At 47.9% G+C, this 13,610-nt stretch overlaps 2 protein-coding genes across 3 annotated transcripts in view; one reads left to right on the top strand and one right to left on the bottom strand.

The window, feature by feature from the left end:
* Positions 1–2,781: 2,781 nt before the first annotated feature.
* INAFM2 (InaF motif containing 2) lies at positions 2,782–4,263 on the bottom strand. Of its 2 annotated transcripts, XR_003557100.2 has the most exons (2): positions 3,228–4,263; positions 2,782–3,026 (listed from the first exon to the last, which is right to left on the bottom strand). XR_003557100.2 is itself a non-coding variant. In XM_055814256.1 (1 exon), exon 1 carries the CDS (start codon positions 4,086–4,088, stop codon positions 3,648–3,650), a length of 441 nt encoding a protein of 146 aa, XP_055670231.1. In that variant the 5' UTR covers positions 4,089–4,263; the 3' UTR covers positions 3,182–3,647. The 2 variants fall into 2 exon arrangements, 1 of the variants encoding a protein (XP_055670231.1); XM_055814256.1 differs by lacking the exon at positions 2,782–3,026 and having other exon boundaries at positions 3,182–4,263.
* A 768-nt stretch (positions 4,264–5,031) lies between these two features.
* Positions 5,032–13,610, top strand: part of PLCB2 (phospholipase C beta 2) — a 61,769-nt gene continuing 53,190 nt past the window's right edge. The window contains exon 1 of the mRNA XM_027795231.2: positions 5,032–5,123. The gene's annotated coding sequence lies outside the window, so the exon portion shown is untranslated. The remainder of the gene's footprint in view (positions 5,124–13,610) is intronic.

The following is a 13,610-nucleotide window of genomic DNA, read 5'->3' as shown; positions in this document are numbered from 1 at the left end:
AACTTCCTTATGTCACTAAAGCAAAGGGCCTAAGAGGCTTCACGCACATTTGACTATCTTCTTCATCCAAACTGACTTTCAGACAACTCCCTTTCCCACTGGAAATGGGACACAGTTCTGTTTGCAAGTAACATGCAGGACAGCATTTGTGTAAAGGGAGCAACCCTCACTAGCAATTCCGAGGAAATAACATTACAAATCATGAGGTTACAGCGATTTCTATCTAGGAAGCAACACAAAAGCCTGTGCCTTATCTCACCTAATACAATTACACTAAGTGAACTGATTATTTTTTTTTCCCGAGGAGCAATGAAGGGGAAGACTGAATTGGAGCTGAAGTAATACAACAGATAACAAGACAGCCTGCCTTTTAACCCCCAGGTTTACCAGAGATTGGTGACTGCACCATTTCAGGGCACTAAAAAATTACGTTCAGATGCAGATGACTGACCCAATACAACAATGGCAACATCGCGCAAAGATTCACCAACCAAGATGACAATCCAGCTGTCGTGTGTTGCAGCCAACCTACTTCCCAAGAAATCCCTAGTACCCTGAATTTTTAAAAGTTAGCTTACATCCAGAAACCAGTCCAGACAAGCCATTTTTGTTACTAGAGGTATCTGCAAAGTGCTCTTGGTCACTGATTTCTTGGACAGTCTGCCACCAAGAGAGTAAGGAGCACAGAGACAGGCTTATCACAGCCTGGCAACAATATCTCAAGGGAAACACATTTTCCTTCGGAGGACTAGGAATCCTAGCTAGGGAAAGGATGTAGAAGAGATTTTAGCTGAAGAATCTAGGTCCAAAAGGGCTTTGGAAAAGGCGGCTGCCCAAATCACAAAAGCTCCCTGTCCATTCGGCCAGCAGCCTGTGATCCTTCTGCATCTTTACAAGCCAAAGCTTCCCCTCCCCTTGCACACTTATACAACAATAGTGAAGTAACAGCCTGCTCCAACGCCAGTTGTAACAGGTACAGAAATCGAATGTTTCACTTAAATCTCAATTTGTCACCAGAGGAGAAGATGCAAAAACAGAGTCTGGGAACTCACCAAGCCTGCACTTTCATACAGGAATGAAGACAGTCACAACCATCTTCGTACTGGCTCATCAACTATTTTTAGCATCAGAAAGGGAGGCAACCATCCACAATGGGTCTGTTCCCTTTGATAAAGCGGATCTGAACACTCTCACTGTCCCAAAGATCCTTTACCACCAAAACCACAAACCAGGTGAAGAGCTTTAAATTGTTCCTGCTCCCAAACACAAGGCATCTCTCTGCAGTTACATGACAGGTTGGAAGAGGGCCATGCAGCCCATTTAATTCAATTCACTTCCTCTTCCATCTGCTCTACACAGCCATGCTCTATTAGTCTTCTGAGAGCAATTGTATTTAAAGTGAAAAATGCCAAGAGTCCATGTACATCCAGCATACATTGGATGCACTGTTCAAAGCCACCAGAGATTCACCAGTTCTGAGCTGCAGGCCAAGACCAGAGAAATCCCAGCATCCCTGTAATTCTACCCAGCTTTTATTTATCTTCAAAGGTTTTAAAAGTTAAACACAAGCTCCCTCCCAGAGACGCTTCCCAACTGGCTCTGCATTTAGTAGCAGAGCCAAGAAAACAGACTAAACTCAACTGGCACCAAACAAGGAGCCTGCTTTGTTCCTCTTTCACGCATTCCTCCCTGAGAGAGCTACAAAAAAGCCTTTGCCCCTACAACCAGAGGCGTACGCCAAGGACAGCAAATGGCATCATTATCACCAGGATGCATGTGGCAGCCCCATGGGCAGGTATCAACGTGCTGCAGGCAGAACTGCCAAGGGAACAAAATCACCCACTACTACAGCACAGACACACACAGGGCTAACCGCAGCCAACCGTCTGGCCAAAGCTGCGACCCGGTGCTGCTGCCAGGATACCGTCAGCCCTGCTACTGCAGTGGATAAATAGGAAGAGTTTAGCCCAGGAGGTGACAGGGTGGCAGGGCAGCTGCCTGCTTCAGGCTTTCAGCACCTTCACCAGCTCTTCTACCTGCCCTGCAGAAAGGTGGCAATGATCACATGCATGCTTTTGGCTCAAATGACTAAGCGTGAGGTTTTTTTCCTTCCCAACAACTAGCTTTCTTTTCTAGCACAGTGACAACATACAGACTTTCCTGCATGCTCTCCAGAAAATTGAAAAGGAGGATGGAGGATCCCACCCAAACCACTCCCTCCTTTTGCCTGATTTCTTTCTGGAATCCCCTGCTTTTGTTTTCTACCTTTAACAGATGCTGCAAAAGAAATGCACAGCTAATGACACAGGCTTAACACACAGCTGCCAGTCCAAAGCATACGGATCCAGGTATGAAACAGCTATTCACACACCCCATGCACCCCAAACTTTAAAAAAATCAAGTGCCATATTTTACAGCGCCTTTGTGATTTGCACAACTGAAATACATACACCACATTAGAACACATTTTTATCCCTCAGCAGAGGAAAACTGAACGCCTGGGATCATTTCACAGGGACGCGCGATAGCCTGGCAGCCGCACAGTTAAAGCATTCAACCAAAACCATCAATCTGAAAAGCAGCTGCTCAGAATGACACAAGTCTTACAGTTTCCCAGCTGATAGTCCACATCCCACAGCCATTAAAGGCCGGGTTTTTTGCACTGCTCATCAAGAGGGCCCCGCAGAACGCTTCTGAAGACTATGACGACTATGGGGCATGAAAAGCTCAAGCTGGGAGGCGAGCCTGCCCAGGGCACACCACGAGCTGGCACAGACCTACCTCCTGATGGCACTGGCTCCAGGGTGCCACTGAGGTGCCATGACGCTCTGTAAGCTCTGCCATCCCATGCAGGCAAGAGCAGGGGCACACAAGCCACGAAGCACCTCGCAGCACACTGTGCCGCATGCCGCCGCGAGACCTCCGCCTGCTTCTGCCACGAAAGATCAAGCTTTCATCACCACTGCTTTAGCTGATGCCCACGGTTAGTGGGAGTCAGGCGCGTATGGAGGTTTCTCCAGCCTCACCTGAGGAGACCAATGACAAATAAATCAATGTTACATGCCACAGTTGCCCATTGCAGCAGACAAATCATTTCTGCTGCCCAGAAAGCCCTTCCCGTTCAACGTCCCTCCCAACCCATCCTCCCACCACCAAAGAGAACATACTGTATTACAGAGACTTTCATACTGGGAAAATATTTTAATATAGTAAACAAGTCAATTTACCTTTCACATGTTTTTAAATAAGTTTATGCTCGTTGTTAAACAAAACCGGTTTTTAAACAATGGATTACAGCCCCGAAATTCGTACAGTTCCCAGCTGATCCTGTAAATAGTGAGGAATTTTGGACACCGAGATCCTTTTCTAGGTAACAGACGGGCATAAATAGCGCAGGATTACGGCGGGTTCGCGAGGAGAAGCTAGCCCTGGCGAGGGAAGGAGCGAAGCCACAAAATTCCCTTTTGAGGAAAAATGGGGGGAGAAAGATGCCGCAGTTCTTCCCAGTCCAAGCCCCGCGGCCCGGCCCCGCGGCCCGGCGGTGTGTAGCCCCAGCCCTCCGCCGCTCGGCCGCGCCGGGGGTCTCGCAGCCACCGCCCGCCGGGCCCCCGTGGGGCGGAGATGGGCGGGGGACGCCGCCGGCCGCTTCAGGGGCTGCCACGCACCCGGCGCAGCGCGGCGGCCCCCGCCTCGGGCCCGGGCGGCAGCGGGGAGGCGGCCGGGCGGCCCGTCTGGGCGACGCCGGCGTCGGAGCCGGGGCCCGGGCCCGTCCGCGGCGGCGGCGGCGGGGCCTCCTGCGTGGGCGCGGCGGGCGGCTGGCCGGCCGCGGGGCCCGACGGCGGCGCGGTGCGGGGCTGCGAGGTGCCGGCGGCGGGGCCGGGGCCGGAGGAGCCGCCGCGCACCGGCTGCCAGATGAGGCTGTAGTAGACGGCGAGGACGATGGCGGCCAGCGAGACGGAGAGGACGTAGGCCAGCACGGTGGCCAGGCGCACCCACTTCTTGTTGGTCTTGGCCGCCATGCGCGCCTTCTTGTCCCCGGTGTAAGTGGCGGGCTTGCCCCGCTCCGCCCCTGCCTCCTTCTCCTTCATGGGGGCCCGGCCCTTGGCCCGCTGCTCCACCGACCCCTCCGTGGTGGGCCCCGGCTCCGCGCCGCCGCCGCCGCCGGCTCAGGACATGCCGCTCCCCGCTCGCGGGGCCGCCGCTCGTGCCGCTGCCCGCGGCCCGCGCTGCTCCGGCGGCTCCGCCGGCCGCGGGCGGGGCTGGGGCGGGGCCTCCAGGGGCAGCCCCGCCCCGCGGGGGCGGTGCCGATCGCCTTTAAAGGGCCGACACCCGGCCCGCCGGCCTTGCGGAGCGCGTGCGGCTAGCTGAGGGGGCGCGCGCCCGCCCCCCCTTCCCCCCCGAGCGCCTCTGAGGCGGCGGCCTGGGCCGTCCCCGGTGGGCCTAGCCGTCCCCCCCCCGGTAGGTACGTGGGCTGTGGGCGGCGGGCTCGCCCCCGGCGCTCCCCCTGAGGCAAGCCGCAGTTGGGGCTTGCCTTTGGGCTTCTGTGAGCGCGGGGGGGGTGAGCGCCAGGAGGGCTCCTGCCAGCGGCCTAGCGTGGGAGGGGGTCGGGAGCCTCCCGCCCTTCCACTGAGGGTCACTCGGTGACTCCCGCCTGCAGGTACCTGGGGTCCTGCGCCTTCAGTGTAGCTGGGAGGGCGTCCTGGCTGAGCAGCAGCCTCTGGGGACGAAGGCTTGGTTAATCCCTCTCGCATTGTGCTAGTCCCAAACCTACTGATATAATAGATTAATACATAATAGGTACAATCTAAAGCTGCCTCTAGGCTATGGGTTGACCTTACTCCCCATGTTAGTCCCCCCACAAAGCATTATACTGTTCAGGAGACAGCTAAAACACTGTTCTAAGGCATGGATTAGCCTTTTTAATTTTTTTCTGTACGGTGCAAAATTTTTGTTGTTTAGAATGATTTAGTTGCTCCTTCTTCAATAATTTTCTCCTCCCATTAAATCTTGGGCTGGTCAGGTGTGTCACAGCAGAAAAGCTTTTGTAAAGGAGGAGTTGCAGTCCTGAAAGAGGCTAACAGCAGCTGGAGAAATGACTGTCACCCAGAAAAGCATCGGAGGAAGTGAGTGAGTTTTGAGTTAAAGGTAGCATTTTATTTTTACACTCAATAGCAGGAAAAATGTGGAGGATTGGGAGAGAAAGGGAAAACCTTAGTTTTTGCAGGAAGAAGCATAGAGCTTGCAGCTCTGAGGAAGACTTACTGTGGCAGAAGGTAGGGAATAAAATGGTGTAACTTAAAAGTAACTGTAATTCTTGGAAAAAAGGTGGCTTGTGTTGACCAAAAGCTCCAGGGATGCTGTATGCATGTGGAGGAGTAGCACTGCAATGATGGATCTGTGCATGCTGACCCTCAGCTAGGCATGGCAGGGAGCTCCCCGTGTCCAGCAGCAAAGGGAGCCTTTGGAAGGGGGCTAGGAAGCCCTTCAGTGAGGGGCACCTTAATTCTTCCTGCTCTTCTTACAAGGGCAAAGGAGTTTGGGGGAATAAGTTTTTTGGGAGGGAGCAGCTGTGCAGGTAGGGAATGTTCTGTTCATTCACACCTTCCTCTTGACTAGAGGGAAGGGCTAAAGGCTGTAACAACATGCTGCCAGGAGATCCTCTGCCACTTTGGCCTCAGCACAAATCTCATCTATAGTAATACAAATCATGGCTATGCAGTGTAAATACCAGAGTGTGTGGATTCCACTGTGGCTGCCTCACCAGCGCTGACAAGGGTAGTGGTGGTTTTGCTGCCTGTTCAGGGCAGAGGGGGCTTAGTGCCTATGCCAGGGGGATGGGGCTAGATGATTTTTGAAGGTCTCCTCCAACTCAAATGATTCTGTGATTCTCAACTACAGCTAATAACATGCTCTGTTCTCCTGAGATACTTACTTTTCATGTAATTTTGCTGTAATCCACTATCTCTAGGAAACATTTGTGAATAGGTATTATGACTTTTCTATGGGGCCCCTCATCTCTCTTGGCCTGACTTATTACACCTGGCTGTGTTCTTCTTGTTGAAGTCAAATTCCAGACACCTGAGTAGCATGAGCTGGCCCCCTTACCTCTTGCCCTGACTAATTACACCTGGCTGTGTTCTTGTTGAAATCAAATTCTATATGTGTGAGTAGCATGAGCTGATGTAATCCTACTGACAAAACTTTACAGAGTCATAAAATGCACCTTCTTTGTTGTTTTGTAGATTCTTTCTTTCCAACAGCCTGAAAAATTAGTTTAAGTGGTACATGTGAATTTATAGATTCCTACAAAATTAATTTTCTACTAATTTTTCAGGCTGTTTTCTCTTGATGGGTTTCCTCCAACCCCTTCTTCCCTTGATTCTCCCGTTTCATTCAGCAGCTGTCTGCTGCTCCATTTTTGCATTTCAAAGAAAAACTCTGTAACTTTATTAGGAGTTCAGCACACCTTTCCTCTGTTTTATGTACATCACAGCTATTTATTTTGAGATCAGAGACTTTTTGGTTTGTGCTACAAGAGTATTTTAAGATGGAGTTTGAACCTTTTTTGTCTAGCATAATTTGTTAGATTTTCAGCTTATTTTTTAATTCATCCTTTGAGCTGCTGGTCTGTGTTCACGTTCTTGCTGGCCTTTGATTTCCTGCCATTGAATGCTGCAAAGATGGGCAGAGCCTCACTGGGCTGCTGTCTGCTCACAGCTCTTCCTCAAATCACCTGGGCAGAAATGGGTTTGTTCCAAACCTTTATGCTGTCTGGTATCTCTGGTGTTGCCACTGATGCAATTAATCATTGTCTCTGGTGAAAGGATGAATTACTACTACCCACAAGTCTTTTCCCTATGCTTTTCCTTAATTCCAGTTCTGGGATTTTGAGGGAGAGGATTGACATGCACAGGCAGTTCCCCTGGGGCTGAATGAGGTTTTTGCCTGATGTTTGTCTAGTCTTTCTTCCAGCATTTCAGGTCTTTCCTTGGAGATGCTATGTTCTCCTTTATGGCTTAACTCTACCCTGTTGTAGTGTCTAGAGGTTGATAGACAACTGTTGGAGCTCTGGTGGTGTTAGGTATTCAATGTATATTATGTTGAGTTTGAGAAAGGGTATTGAAAAGAGCAGAGTGATACAGGAAACAGGCACAGAAGGTAACCGTGAGGTGGTGGGTATAATAAAAAGCAGTTATAGCTCTGTATTTTAGTCCTGTGTCCCCCGAATTGGTTCCCCTCTCCTGGGAAGTAAACCTATCCTCCTTAATCTCTGTGCAAATGACTGCTGCTCTTCTGCTGGTGCTGCTTTATTTTCCCTCTGTTCAACAAAACTTTGTTATAAATCCCACAGTTAATAGCACTCCTTTTCCATCAGTGGAGGCCTTGGCAGACTGCATTGACTAAGGATGTGCAGGGAAGTTGTAGAAACAGGCCCAGCAAAGGCAGAAAATGTGGTGTGGTTGAGATCCCATTACACCTTGTATAACTTGAATGTAGACTCAAGGAACAACAAAACCTGCTCCAGCTAGAAAATGTAGCAATAGATAATCCAACATGAGTTATGCCTATTCCTGCCCTCCCACCTGTCTTGCTCCCCTCTGCTCTGCAACTCAGGACTACAGATATGTAGTTGTCTTAAAACTGAACCATGTAGTTCTAGAGACATTCTACCTTCAGCCTAGCATCTTCATGTCTGTATTGCACTTATTGCTTATTAAGGCTGCAGTAGTATGCCTTCTGGTAAGTGTGGACTTTCCCTTCTTAGAAGACAACAGTTCTATGATATTGTTAAAGAAATTCAGGCTCTGTTCTCTATGCCAAGCCCTCTGCTGTCTCAGCTTTGAATGACTTACGTTCATTAAATACTGAGTCTTGTTGGCTTTTGCCCAAGTCAGGTGTACGCTTTTCTTTTTACTGTTAACAAATAAATGGGGGTGAATTTCTCTCCAGGTCCTTTTGTTCAAGTGCAGGCAGCTGCCAGGAGGCGTGTGCCTTCTGTTCCTAAACTTAAGTTTCTTGCTAACAACCACCCATAAAGGCAAATGAGAGCCAGGAAGCCAAAGCTGCAATAATGGTATATTCTTTGTCCTCTGGGTTTTAGCAGAAATACCAAGCTGTGCGTTGAGCAGGCTCCTGTGGTGCAGAAATGGAGCTCTGGGATGCAGAGCTCAGAGGTCCTGTAAAGCCAGTCAATGTGTCAGGCACTAAACAAAGCTTGCAAATTAGTCCTTTCTCAGATTTTTTTTTTCCCTGAAAGAACACTGAAGAGATTGCTCACCTGAAACAAAGTGGAGTCAAGGACACATGGTGCACCCTGAGACTGGACCTGCCAACAATGGAGAGCTGTATAGCCCTTGAACATCTAGCTTTTCTCTCACGGCAGTCCAAGCATTGTACTCCTCAGGGTCCTTTTGTTTATAAGCTTATCTAATTTTTGACTTCTGGTCTGAGCATCCAGTAGAATGCTTGTTTAATTATGAGCCTGCTACTTACTGCCTTACACCTGTGTTTAGTTGAAAGCCCAAGTGTTGAGACAGATTGAAGATCTGGTGTTCCACCTGCCTGACTGAATGCCATTGCTTGAACTCTGCTGCTACCTGTTGCAATGGGGAGTGTTTGCTTTCCAAAGGCCCCTGAAGGATGTAGCTAAATGAACTTGTATTATTGATTTCCTGTGTTCAGAGTCAGTGGATAGCATCTAGTGCTTCAGGACAGTGAAGACTTAATTAAGGGAAGATTGTTAGCCTAAGATATTACCTCTGTGCAGACCTTGCACAGAACTGGATGGCCTGGAAGGTGATCGAGGCCCCCTGAAGCTCTCTGGACTAATGTCTGTCAGAACTGATAAATGTCACTGCTGATCCTGCCCTGGGACAATGGATGGGCTGGACACTTCCCACAGTCCCGTTGCCCCCCTGCTTTTGATTCAGCAAAAGCAGCTACTCTGCATTTCCTTCCTGTGCCCTGCTGTTAGGAGGCAATCTGATATGACACTCTACCAAATCAGTTTATTCCACGAGGTGTATGGTTTGATACTCCAATCAGGTTAGTTTGTGTAACTCTAAAAATCGTAATTCACTACTACTGTGATGCTGTACAGTCCCTTCCCTGAACTCTGGCCCTGCTTTTTGTTCCTCATGTAGGTCTCCAGCAGTGTGACTTCTACAGGCAAATTACAGACTTCATAAAGAACTGTAACTTTTTTTATTGGCTGTGTGTTGGTTTTTAAATTTTATACTATCTCCTTGGTCACATTTGTGAGCTGGGGAGGGGAGAGATGGGTGAGGACTTTCTACCCGACTCCTAATGTTTAAAGGATGGCATAGGTGTGTTTAAATTAATCTCTTGGCTGAAGTCCTTGAGCAAATACTTTGCTAGGCTTGAGTCCTCTGTCATAGAGGATGTCTCTGTTATTGACAGGGGACAATCTCTCATGCTCTGCTCTCTGCTCTTCTAAAGGAAATACGCCTCATTTAACACTGTTGTTCCAGTCTCCCATGTGGAGCCTGCAGGGAATCAGATTCTGTTCTTTGGCATTTTCCTCTTACACTTTGAAATCTCCTCTGTTTTATGTGGGAAGGTGCTGTCTCTCTTGTTAATCCAATAACAGATGGGGGGTGGCTGGGGATGTTCTTTTAATTCCATCAGCTTCTGATTTAGCTGTGGTAAGTGAAGCATGCACAACCCACTGTCTTGCGCTGACTTGGAAAGTGATCTGCAGGGGTTATAGGGTGGGTGGGAAAGATAGTAAGTGATGCTGAATTTGAGATACAACAGCAAGAGGTCTGGTTTTGCTCAGGATAGAGGCCTTGGGCAGAAGGCCTCTGCTGGCTCAGGGTAGCAATGCATCAGCAGCTTCAACCTTGCATTGTCAATTTGGTGAGGCCCATTTGAGCCATTTTATTATCCTGTGAATCATCTGCACAGTGTAAAGAGTATGTCCTGCTTGCAGGGGAGCCTTGCACAGTGAGTGTTCCCTTGTGGTGGGAAAACTCTTGAGAGTGAAAAGTATGTCTGAAAAAGGTTTATTGGTTTGGTTTTAATGTTTAGAAACTCCCATATGTAGGCAATGGTTTGGACTCTGGAGTGGGGAGAGCCACCTGGCTAGCTGTATAGCAGGGGTGTTCACAACATTTCAGAAGCTCTGGTAATTTGTGGTTAGGTGTACTGCTGAGCAGAGGCAGATCTCAGTCAGCATTCTGGAGGCAGGGAAGTCTCCCAGATAACATGAATTGTCTTTGGTTAGTTGTTTCCATAACATGCTTCTGAAACCAAGAAAAGGCTGACAAGGGTGGCTTATCAGTGCCCTGGCATCCACTGAAACAAGAGACTGCCATTTGTTTGAATGTTAAGCTCTAGTCCCAGGGGTTCCTGGTGCTCTGAGAGGTTTCACACTGAAGTTTGTGGAGAGGAAAGTTGTTTTGCTAAGTGCAGGACTTCAAGAGGGGGAATGATGTGGTTTTTTTAATGGAAAAAAAGAGCTCCTCTTTGGGTGTGCACCTGTGCTGTCTGTGGCTGTGACTCTAAACACAGTCTGCAGGCGTTGTGAGTCAGAAATCAGCACTTGATTGTTCATTTTGCAAGGAGGAAATGTGCATGTACACACACCCACACACAGAGTATCTGAACACAGTTGAGGGCTGTATTTTCAAAATAACCACCACTTTTCAAGCAATAGGACTGATTATTAATGGCCACATAATCTGAGTGTGCATCTTTGCCTCTGGTTTTCATGGTCTGAAGAAGCTGAACTCACCCACCTTTGCATGGAGAATGAATGTGTATGTGTTGTGCTTCTCCCTGATGCATTCAAATATAAGTATACATGGTATTACTTGTATGTCTGGGAAAGCACTGACACAGGTTGTCTGAAAATATCATTCTGCAAACATTATAGTTTAACTATTCAGAGTTGCACCAACTTGTGATTGCCCCTACAAGCACTGGAACAGGATTTTCTTGGACAGCTTTATACACAATCTCATGATGCAGCCCTAAAAATAAAGTGATCTAGGTTTAGCCTGGGTTTCCTGCTGTTTCAGTCTGGGATGGTTGGATTATTTTCCCCCCTCAGGATGAAGAAGGGTGCTTTTTCAGTTGTTCATTTGTGCATGGTCCTTCAGCCATCTTTGGGGCCAGCTCTCCATGCAGCCAAGCTCTTGGTTAGACCAAGTAACTTGTTTATTCTTCAAAGGCTGTTTGATTTAGCTTGTTTGGGACCTTGCTGAGTTACACTAAGGCAGCATGAAGTTTTAACCTCTTTAAAGATCCAAAGAGACTTTTGTATGAAGTCAGCATGGGTTTTCACCTTAGTTAAAATAATATAGCTTTGAATGTGGTAATACTCCGTGATCTCCCAGTATTTTTTCCTTGCAGAAGAAAAAAATCAAAAACTTGTTACTTTTTGACTTCTAGATTTCTTTGTGCTTGGCTTTGGTAGCTGAGTAAGGAAAATGTGCTGGACTTACGTTGATAAGCCTGTGCAAAGGAGGGTTATTTAACTGAATTAAAATAGCAGTCTGAAACCTCTCCCAGTTCTGCTCGAGCTGATTCTCATGTGTTACATCTTACTGTGTTCACACTTCTGCTGTCTGGGTTCAGGCTGCGACTGGAAATGGAGCTGTGAAGTCCTGCAAGAGGGGCTGTTCTGATGCTTCCAGGAACAGAAAGCATGGAAGATGTCAGCAGGAAGTTCAATCCTGCTATATTGTACACCTGTGAAAAGGGGGAAGATTTGCTGGCAGTGAGCTTAAGTGGGATTCCTTGTTAATGCTGTATTGTCTTAAGATAAATCTTGTATTATAAGCCACTGGCCATTCTGTTCAGGAAAGTAGTTCTTCCAGATCCAGTGGTTTGATAAACATCCACTCTTCTGCATGTGTACATTTTCAGCAGAGGTATCCAAATGGGTTTGGTTATGTAACAGTATATTCCTCAATTTTCTGTGGACCATGGTGCATGCATTGTCAGCTGAAGAATACTGTGGAGGTCATGTCAGCCTGGGGACCAGCTGTGGCTCATTTACCAGAATCTGAAAGACCACAAATTGTGAACTGCAGAATGAAATCAAACCTGACATCTAACCCTGTTGTGTATGCCCTGAGTACTAACAAGGAGCTGGTTGGAGCTGGTGTTTGTACCTGGGCAGCTGCACTGCTTTGTGAACATGCCTCAGTAGCTGTAAGCCAGCTCTGATACACCTTCCCCTGTTCCCACCAGTACAGCCAGTCTTGTATTTGTCACTGCAGTTCACGAACATGCTACTGCCTTTGGCCGCTCATACACAGTGAATGCCACAGAAGTGACCTAGTAGGCGACCTTCCTTGTGCTCTGGTGGCAATTTCCATTCTACTTGTGCTTTCCTGTTGCCGTGTTTATCTGATTGCTCAAAAAAGAGTGGGTGGAATTGCCTGCGGTGTTAAATGTTTCCTAGAGAGCTCTTTTCTAAGAATCTGTAGTCATTTTTTGTTTGTGTTTGTTCCAGTTTGATAATGTGGTGAAATAAAATAATTTTCAAGATCTAATTTTGACTTCCAGACAGGTGAGAGATTATTTAAAATATGCTGCACTGATTGCACTCATCAGGCTAGAAAAAGCTATGTAAAAAGCACAAAGAACAATAAACAAGGTAAAAAGAAGTGCTGTTCCTGGTAGGACAGGGAGATGAGACTCTTGGAGGGTGACAGTGGAAAGAAGAGATGGCTGTGCTGTGTGTGTATTCACCTGCTTTTTAGGCAAGCCCCTTGGGTTTCATTTCTTTCAGATCTGATGTAAACCCCTTACCCACCCACAGGTGACTATCAATTATTAGTACTTTGGTGAGATCTTGCTCCTTAGCTTCACCTTTACAGTTGCTGGGGGTGTCAGCTGGAGTGAATCAGCTTGGTTTGCTGGCTTCTAGGGGCTGCGGAGCCATTGTGCCTTCTGAGATTTTTCAGCAACCCCTTCAGTGATCTAGGTGAAGGTGATCCTTAGCTTGAAAAGCTTGTGAATCTCCAATTTTGCACTATTCACTTAAAACTGTAAGGCTGTAGGCCTACCTGACTTTTCCTTTGCAGCCTCTGATGGAAAATGTGTTCTTTCTGGAATATGTCATTGCTTCACAAGCTCATTTCACCTCAGGAAGGTGGAGAGTTTGGAATATAGCGTGCAAAGGCCTTTGCAGTGAGAAGGGGAATACTGGAAAGCTAAGTATTACGAAAGCAGAGTTCTGGTCTAGCATGTGGAGAACTGAAGTTCCTGGAAGGGCCAGGGAAGACCATGGCTGAAACCTATACAGTTCCATTAGCTGAGTAGGCGGAGGGGCTCTTGGGTAGCTAGCAGTCTGCTTTAACTTGGAACCTGCTGGTAAGGCCAGTGCAGAGAAGATTTATAGCCTATTTTTGTTGGTCTTTTGTCCCTGACTCTAAATAGGGCTGTACCACGGTGCAGTCTGGAATGGGAACCTCTCTTGAGTGGGATTCAGTGGGATGCTTTGCCTTTCAGAGTTGGTGAGTTGGGGCTTATGCATACGGGCACAGTTATATAAACCCACACAGAAAACTTGGTACATTTGTGCTGGTGATGGCCCCATGACCTGCCTCAGCTTGATGCTGGAACCAAGCTTTGCT

Source organism: Falco peregrinus, chromosome 9 (assembly GCF_023634155.1).
Source record: "Falco peregrinus isolate bFalPer1 chromosome 9, bFalPer1.pri, whole genome shotgun sequence".
NCBI classification, from domain to species: Eukaryota; Metazoa; Chordata; class Aves; order Falconiformes; family Falconidae; genus Falco; species Falco peregrinus.
The sequence above is the reverse complement of the archived record's forward strand: the minus strand, read 5'-3'. Positions and strand labels throughout refer to the sequence as shown.